Source organism: Phalangium opilio, unplaced genomic scaffold (assembly GCF_054372755.1).
Source record: "Phalangium opilio isolate 3A_F unplaced genomic scaffold, DU_Popi_V2 ptg000100l_1, whole genome shotgun sequence".
Classification (NCBI taxonomy): domain Eukaryota; kingdom Metazoa; phylum Arthropoda; class Arachnida; order Opiliones; family Phalangiidae; genus Phalangium; species Phalangium opilio.
Genome location: NW_028324203.1, coordinates 1,285,675 through 1,295,198, shown reverse-complemented (window position 1 = coordinate 1,295,198; position 9,524 = coordinate 1,285,675). Strand labels below are relative to the sequence as shown.

The 9,524-nt window shown below is 40.2% G+C and overlaps 1 protein-coding gene across 1 annotated transcript; it reads left to right on the top strand.

Moving 5' to 3' along the window:
- Window positions 1-4,807: 4,807 nt before the first annotated feature.
- LOC149632414 (uncharacterized) lies at window positions 4,808-7,964 on the top strand. The gene is made up of 4 exons (XM_089851092.1): window positions 4,808-5,344; window positions 5,415-5,876; window positions 5,927-7,026; window positions 7,094-7,964. Exons 1-4 carry the CDS (start codon window positions 4,808-4,810, stop codon window positions 7,962-7,964), a joined length of 2,970 nt encoding a protein of 989 aa, XP_089707218.1.
- Window positions 7,965-9,524: the final 1,560 nt, after the last annotated feature.

Here is a 9,524-nt window from a genome sequence, read left to right as displayed (position 1 = left end):
CTAAGCCGTTCCACAGCGCGCCTTTTTCTCTCAGATTTCGCATCCTCCCGCCATCATCCTTGATTTGGCTTTGAATTGCACTAAAATCTAGAAGTCCGGTAGACTGTACTGCGCATGACAAGCCGATGACTCCGTCGTAATTTCCGTCTCCCTTCGAATCCCTCTTAAAGCATCTATTATCCCTGGCCTTACATTCGTCGCACTATTCCAAAAGCGGATTATGCTTCACACATAAAGTACGTAAGTCCCACTTTTCCATAGCTTTGGCCATAGATTTCATGACATAACCGAAGTAAAAACTAAACAGACGAACAAAAAAGCTTTTAACCAATCAAAAGCCCTCTAACCATAGATAGCTTCTTTAAAGCCAGACCAATCGGCGGCGGCTATTACTATTTTCTTGCATGGGACCTCGACTCGACCTCGCCGGCGACATAACCGGGAAGCTTGAAAGGCAAATTTGCGGTATCGTTCGTTAGTCGTTATATTATATTATATTAAACGTTTTAAAGCTCAAGTTTTGAAATTTTCGAGTCATTTAATAAGTATTCAACTAAATATTATAAGAATTTTTTTAATTTCAACAGAAAAATAGCTCTGCGAATTAGACTAGAAAACTACTCTAAGCCTCGGCTAGGTATCAGCGGTTTCCCGATTCCCGAGCCGCCAGGGGCTGGGTTCACCGTAGCCGCGAGAAGAGAAAAAAATCCTCGTAATAAATAGTAAATAAATAGTCTAAGCTAAAGCTACCCAGATTGATAAGATGGTCGTGCCTTACTCCCAAGTAATCTTTGGTATTGTGTATAGTTTTAACTAAAGAATATTCAGTCTTTATAGTAGTTCCCTAATTTATGTACCTGGTAAATCGGTTCTTAAAGCGGAAGGATCGCAAGGATCCGAAGGAGCCGCCTTACCGAATAATGTTCCTCCGCATATGGTGGTTTTTTTTCCTAGGAGCTTAGAGAATATCGTGTAGCTCCTCCAGGCACAATGGCACATGTTACGTACTTCATGTGTAAAGCCTAATCGGCTTCAGACTATACTAGACTAGAGCATGCTAGAAACGGGTTTTTTTTCAGAAGACCAGTTGTACTTTTCAATCCCATCCCTCATTCCTTCCATTATATGTGTCAACGGTCAACGAAATTGTTGTAGTATCTAAATTTAATTGACGTGAAAACCATGAAAACCAGCCAATTTGGTTAGGATGGGATGCCAGCCGCTTCTGCCTTGACCGTTCAACTCACTTTATCAACGAAATGGAAAAAAAATCTCTTAGAAACCACACTTTTAGCCACATCGTATGATGTACATCTACGATGTGGACATTAGTATGACCTGCCCTGTTGGCGGTGGCATTGAAGGAATATCTCTGTACTGCCTTCATTGAACTGCCTTTGGCAGTATAAATTTTTTCGTTCCTCATTGAAGGGAAAGTCAATGGGAGCTGATGGGAGAGGATTATGGTGAGGTGATATTTTTCGTTCGTCATTGAAGTAAGAGTGAATATGAGAGGATTAAGCATTGCATTAAATTGTACTAGTAAGGTTAAGCATAGTTTGTTTCACATTTGCACTATGTTTCAAGCGAGAGAGAGAGAGAGAGAGAGGATTATGATATAGCCTTAAAATGGAAGGTTTAATACTCCCTTTAAAATTCCTATTACCCGTCGACAAGTATTTCACGCTTTCAATCCCACTCCTCTATTTCAACATTCAAAGAAATCGTGGGGAATTTTTAAAGCAAAAGCTTCTCGGAACCGGGCTATTACAATTATAACATAAGTAAATTTATTGATGTAAGAAAAATTTAGAAGATAACGATGAGGGCATGTGGCCCAGCCCTTGGGTCGTCTTGTTTACATTTTACAGATAAAAAATAAAACTATTCTGTTCGGAAAACACTGCTCTGTGGTGGTTTTAATGGGTTTTTGCAGTCAGTTAAAAGCAAAAATTATTTTTATGAGGTCACTATCTTCATGATTTCGATATTATGGATGACAAATTTTTGGAGGGGCCCGTGGCCATTTCTAAAATTTTTGGGGGGGCTCGGGCCCCACGGGCCTATAGAACTCTACGCCTATGGCATTCGGTAGTCGTTATAAAATATTTAACGTTTTAAAGCTCAAGTTTCGAATTAAATATTATAAGATTTTCTTTAAATTTCAACATAAATGTAGCTCAGTGAAAAAAATTTGACACGAAAACTACACTAAGCCTTGGCTAAATATCAGCGGCTAAGGCCGAGCGGCGCATCTCGATCAGCCGGCGGCCGGGGTTTGCCGTAACGGCTAGAACAGAAAAATACCTCGTTAAAAACAGATGCACGGCGTCTTAAATAGTCCAAGGAAAAGCTACCCAGATTTATAAGATTTTTCGTGCCTTACACCCAAATAATCTTTGGTATTGTGAATAGTTTTATCTTAAGAGTATTTTAGACACCCTACTCAGTCTTTATAGTAGTTCTCGAATTAAAGTACGTGGTAAATCGGTTCTTTTGGCGGAAGGATCGGATGGATCCGAAATAGTTGCGTTACTGAACTATTTCCCTCCGCGTAAGGGGAGGTTCTTTCCTAGGAGCTTAGAGAATATCGTGTAGCTCCCCCAGGCACATGTTACGTACTTCATGTGTAAAGCCTAATCGGCTTCTGCTTTAACGGAACATTTATCATTATTTTATTTTTTATTAATAGTAAATTATGGTTTTTAGATAAAACTGAAGTAAAGGTAACGGTTTTTTACTCTTTCACTACACCAAAAACGCTACTAGATAAGTGTTTAAGATGGAGTAAAGCCTGAGGAAGGGTCGAATTAACTCCCGTTAAAATTAAAAATTATCTCTACATGTGCAGTGAACACGTAATATAGGCGGCGTTGCTTCAAAGGCCTAAGCTAGTATGAAAAACCCACTATATTTTGAATTTCATTTGCGTGGTCACGTGATGCGCGTAACCTTACCAATGAAACTAGGTGTGTCGCCACTTCTGATCGATCACCTCCAAGCTAAACTAAACTGAACTAAATTGAACTGAACATAAAAACCTTAACTGTTAACTTAGAAAACAAGCCGTGTTTGAACTTCGATATCTAATAGATTATTCTGGTAAAAAATGACTTTTATGTTTGTATAAAAACCCATTCCATTTTGTAAAAAGGGTCAGTTATCTTAGAGATCTCGGCGGAGTAACTTAATTTTAAGTCAAAACAATTGACGCGCAGTTAAAGTAATTTTGCTGTAATGTTTTTAAACTAATAAACTGAATTATTAAGTTAATATCCGTATCAAGAATTAGTCAATTTATCACAACCTTGAACAAGGGAAGAATAGTCGCGACATTTTGGTGCCGAAACCCGGGAGCAGAGAACGAGAAGTAAATATCGTGGCATTCGAATAGAGAAGAATTACGAGACAGTTCAAGGGAAGTCATTGAGAGGGACTTGTAGAGGTGCTATATTGACTGATCCACGGTATGGAAGCCGCAAAGAAAGCTAGAGGTGTACTTCGTCAAAGAACCACTAAGTTGCTAAACCAGCTCGAGAAAGCCTTAGAAGAAGACAATTTGGTCAAGGACGAGTTAGAAGAGATTCTGGAACAGCTGGAAAGCAAGAACACCAGTCTTAATGAGCTGAATATTCAGATCCAAGAGCCAATGGACGAAGACGAGATCGAAATGGAGATCGCGGTATCTGAAGACTACAAAGTGAAGATAATCAAATGGAGAACGAAATTGAACAGAGCAATTAAATCCCTAGAGGTTCAAAGAGGAGACTAGTCATTCCGGTCAAGTTTGGAAGCTCAAGATCAACCTAATAGAGAGAGAAACCGCGGGATCAGAGCAACCGTAAAGCTACCTCATTTGACCATTCCCAAGTTCAGTGGGGACTTCTCGTGCTGGCAGAACTTCTGGGGACAGTTCGAAGCATCCATACACCATAATCCAGCATTGGCGACTGTAGACAAGTTTGTATACTTAAAGTCATTCCTCGAGGGCTATTGGAGGTTACTCGCTGTCGGACGAGAACTACAGAGCGGTGGTAGAGAAGCTTAATGAACGTTTCGGCAAGAAGTCTCAAGCCGTCAACAGCCATATGGTAACGCTATTGCATCTACAACCTGTAAGGACAGCCACGGAGGTAATATTGCTAAGACAGCTATATGATACTTGTGAAATACAAGTAAAGAGTCTTGAAGCATTGGGAACGACCATGGAGACATATGGAACCTTCTTATACCCCATTCTTACGCGACTCCTGCCACAAGAGATCCTATTGGACTTTAACAAAAACTATGCAGACGAGGAACAAGACGCGAGACATCTGTTGAATCATCTCAAGCGAGAGGTGGAGAGCCGAGAAAAGACCATGGTCCTATGCGTACCTAATAGAGCCGAAGAAGAGGGTAGAGCTGCAGGCGTGGGACGTTGGAGTTCACACAAATCGAAACATGAGCCTAGTTATTTCAAGTGTCTGCAGAATCCAAAGAGCCGTGTCCCAACAACAGCGGTCCTCAAGACTGCCGTCTCGAAAACCAGCCTTTTCTGTGGAAGTACGGAGCATCGAACGGAAGAATGCGAAACCTTATCATTAGAGCAGAAAGGTGAGCAGATAAGGAACCAGAATAGATGTTTCCTTTGCTTGAGTCAAGGTCACCCGGTACGCCGTTGCACTTCAAAAGCAAAATGTCAACACTGTGGGAGAAAGCATCATGCATCCATCTGTCGGCAGAGATTCAATGAGACTCCAAAATCTGGAACGGAAAACCGGACGAAAGTGAGAAACATCAAGAACCCGAGAAAAGGTCCCTCACCATGACAACTTTTATCCCACGGCCGCCAGAGAAAGAAATTCGACGCAAGTTATTTCTTCAAACTGTCGTTGTCTACGCAGAAGGAAGAAATACCAGGGCTCCCGTGAGATGTTTATTTGATGGGGCTAGCGAAGGAACCTTCGTACGAGAAGATTTGGTACGAAGCTTAAAATTACCTGTCGTAAAGGAGGAACTCGTCAACGTATTTGCCTTTGGGAAATCAGAGCCGGAAAGAGTCACCAGAAGAACTGTAAAATTAACACTTCGAAGCGTAATGGATTCCAACATCACTGCCCAAATAGAAGCCTTAGAGGTACCAACCATCAGTGGAGCTATCGTTACGGTTCCTGGGGAATGCATTCGACAGCAATTGGACGAGAAAGAAATAACGCTGGGCGATATGGACCAAATCGAAGGAGTCTCCGTTTCGCAGGATGTACCCATTTTAATTGGCGTCGACTATTTCTGGTCTCTAAATACTGGAGAGACGAGGAGGCTCGATAATTCCCTGGTAGCTGTTAAAGAGCGTATTCGGATGGTCGGTGCACGGAGTTCAAAATCAATCTGTGGCGGTCAACTCAATTCAAGTCATGAGGGTCGGAATCCAGAATGAAGAACTTGCGAAATCTCTCAAAGCCTTCTGGGAGATTGAATCCTTGGGGATAAAGGAAGAGAATACACAAACCATGGTCGAGGAAAGTGTACTTGCCAGTCATGAAGACACTCTGGAATTTGAGGATGGAAGATACAAAACCAGTCTTCCATGGAAGGACAACAAAGACAAAATTGGGGATAACATCGCCTTGTCTACCAAGCGATTGGGTTCTCTTATCAAGAAGCTACGACATGATCCCGTTCTGTTCCAGAGATACGAAGACGCCATAGACGAGATGCTGGCTCAGGGCTTTGCTGAACGAGTACCTGAAGAGAATATCGCCATGAGAAACGGAGTGCATTACCTTCCGCATTTCCCAGTCCTCCGAGAAGATAAGGCCACTACAAAGCTCAGAGTAGTCCATGATGCTTCCGCCCATGAGAAAGGATCGCCAGCGTTAAACTCTTGCCTACACGTTGGACCAAGTTTAGTCCCAGATTTGCTAATAATCCTGCTTCAATTCAGACAAAGGAAATCTACCATGGATCGAGACAGATATTTTCCGAAGCTGGGATGAACCTACGCAAGTGGGTTACGAACTGTGATGAGCTCGCAATTCAATGGTCCGAAGATCAAGCACCAGTGACGCTATTGAACCAAGAATCAAACTCCAACTTGCTGAAAGTACTTGGGATAGCTTGGAACCCGAAGAAAGACATCCTAACTTTCGATATATCTACTCTACTGGCGTTCCTGAGGGAGACCCAAGATACAAAGAGAGGGGTACTCAAGGCGGCGGCTAGACTATTTGACCCGATCGGACTGTTATCACCATATCTCATCAGAGTCAAGTGCCTTTTTCAGAAACTGTGGATAAAAGGCGTTGGTTGGGACGACAAGTTACCTTCTGACATTCTAACGTTATGGAACGACTGGGTCAAAGAGCTGAAGGAGTTCGGGAAAATGTCGATTCCACGATGGTACTATTCTGGAATCCATGGAAAGGTTGTCGATAGAGAGATTCACCTTTTCTGTGACGCGAGCGAGTCGGCCTATGGAGCAGTGGCGTATATTCGTTACGAGACGGACAAGGGAGAAATTGGAGTCTCATTATTATCGTCGAAAACCAGAGTCGCCCCGATAAAGTCACTCACCATACCAAGGCTTGAGCTTATGGCAGCTTTCATTGGATCTCGCCTACTGAAGACGACGATGGAAAGTTTTGAAGGAGCAATTACTGCTTACCGATGCTGGACCGACTCAGAGATAACGCTACACTGGATCCGTGGTGTGTCGAGGGAGTGGAAACCCTTTGTCGCCAACAGGGTGATGGAGATCCAGTCAAGTACCAATCCGAATTGCTGGTCACATGTAGCTGGAAAGGAGAATCCTGCGGATCTAGCGTCAAGAGGCTGCTCGGTAGACACCTTGAACAAGACAGCTCTATGGTGGAAAAGTCCAAGCTGGCTTTCGGAAAAGAGAGATCAATGGCCATGTCAATCCAGGTCAACGGTCTGTACTCTAGACGAGTCAGTTACCAAGGAGAAGAGGAACATTATCACGTTGGTTTTGCCGCGTCACAACAGAACCGCTTTTGGACATAAAGAGATACAGCCGAATCAGCCGTGTGTACAGAGTGACGGCATGGGTACGTCGCTTCATCCACAATATAAGAATCGCAAACGATGAAAGACGCAAGGGACCTCTGTCGGCTGCCGAACTTCAAGATTCCAAACTCTTCTGGGTACGAGAAATTCAAAAAGAGAGCTATCCGGATGACTACCATTGCCTACAAGCAGGCGAACCATTAGCGAAGACATCGAAACTCCTTCAGTTTCGTCCATTCCTCGACAACGATGTCATACGTTTGGGAGGACGACTTCAATTCGCCAATATCAGTGATGAACTTAAACACCCACTCATCATTCCCGCAAATAATTGGCTAACACAGATAATAGCGATCGAGGCTCATCAAAGGGTGAAACATTGTGGACTTGAAAGCACCTTGGCGCAATTACGAGGAGAATTTTGGATACCGCAAGGACGCCAGTTAGTCAAAAGAGTCGTAAACCGATGTGGTAGATGTAGAAGATTCCGGACAAAGCCTGCAGCTCAGATAACAGCACCTTTACCAGTCGATCGAATAGTAGAAACACCTCCATTTGCTACCACAGGAGTTGACTTTGCCGGCCCTCTATTCATAGGGAGCGGAGAAAAACACGAGAAGGCGTACATCGCGCTCTATACATGCGCAGTCACCAGAGCAGTGCATTTGGAGGCAGTAACGGATCTGAGCACGGAGAAATTTATATTATCCTTTCGACGTTTCATTGCCCGAAGAGGACTCGTCACTACGGTATACTCGGACAATGCGAAAACATTCAAGAGAGCTGAGAAAGAGTTAAAAACTCTTTACGGAAGGATAAACGAAGACGATTTCCGGAACTTCCTGGGACAACAATGCATAGATTGGAAATATATCGTTGAGAGAGCGGCTTGGTGGGGAGGCTTTTGGGAGAGGATAGTACAGTCAGTGAAGAGATGCCTCAAGAAGACCCTATGAAGAGCTAACAAGCAGCCTGGCGGAGATAGAAGCAGTTTTGAATTCCAGACCGATGACTTACACTTACACTGATTTAGGGGAGCCCTCCCCCTTAACTCCTTCTCACTTCCTCATCGGCAAACGACTAAGAATAATATGCTTATTTGAAATAGGCTATAAAACATGTACATATCGCCAGTCACTCTGGTTCTTAAAGCTAGATAAGTCGTAACAAAGTAAGTTTAAGGGAACTTGAATCTAGATTAGCAAAATGAAGCTTTTATAGCAATTTATTTACACTAAGGTGATCTTCTTATTAAGAGGCATTTTGATTAGGTTATTTTATTAATTAAGTTTTGTAATTTTATTATTAAAAATGTTTATTTTAAATACTTATTATTATTAAAGAAAAATTTTATTTGCTTGTTCCGTGAGGGAAAATAATTTAATGGTTATAGAATAAATTAAATGTTAGTACCTTTTGTATCAGGGAATTTTAATATTTAAAATATTTTTTTCCCGATAAAATAAGAGTTATATAAATTTAATTAAAGAGTTAACTGTGACAAAAGTTAATTAAATTTTTATATAGTAGTGAGATGTTATTCGCTTTTTTTGTTATCTGGTTTCTTTAAAAATTATTTTAGATAGGTGTTTAGACTTTGTTATTTTTAAATATTTAATTTATTAGGGCTAAGCTTAGTATTTTAATAATTATATAACAATATTAATTATGGGTATGTAGGCTTTAAAGTGGCTATTTGTTTAATAGCATATGTTTAGTAAATTTATATTAATTAAATAAAAAAAAGGTTAAAAAATTTAAAATTTTTTTATAATGAGATTATTAGTAGAAAAATATTTAAGGGATTTTTAATAAGTTTAAAGGTACCTTTTAAATAAAATTATATTTTTTTAAGGAACTTGGCAAAATATTTTTCGACTGTTTATCAAAAACATTTTTTAAGGTATTAAATTAAAATAAGCCCTGCTCTATGATATTATTATTTATTAAATAGCCGCAGTATACTGACTGTGCAAAGGTAGCATAATCATTTGGTCCTTAATTGGGATCTTGTATGAAGGGGTTAACGAAAATTAGCTGTCTTAAAAAAATACTTTGAATTTTAATTTTTTGGAATAATGCAAAAATTTATTTAAGGGACGATAAGACCCTATAAAGCTTTATTTTAAGTAAAATTTAGTTTTAGACATATTATTTTTTACTAAAAATTTTACTGGGGTGGTATGTTAAAGTCAAAACTAATATATTTTAAAATTTTTGATCCAATTTTATTGATAAGAAGATTAAGTTACTTTAGGGATAACAGCATAATCCGTTTAGGGAGTTCAAATCGAAGAATGGGATTATGACCTCGATGTTGAATTAAAATTTCTTTAGGGTGCAGAAGCTTTAAAAGATAGTGTGTTCGACTAGTAATATTTTACATGATTTGAGTTCAAACCGGTGTAAGCCAGGTTGGTTTCTATCTTTAGTTAATTATTTATGGATTAAATTAGTACGAAAGGATTTTTTAATCAAAATTATTTTAAAAAAATTTTATAATAAAAAAGTACCTT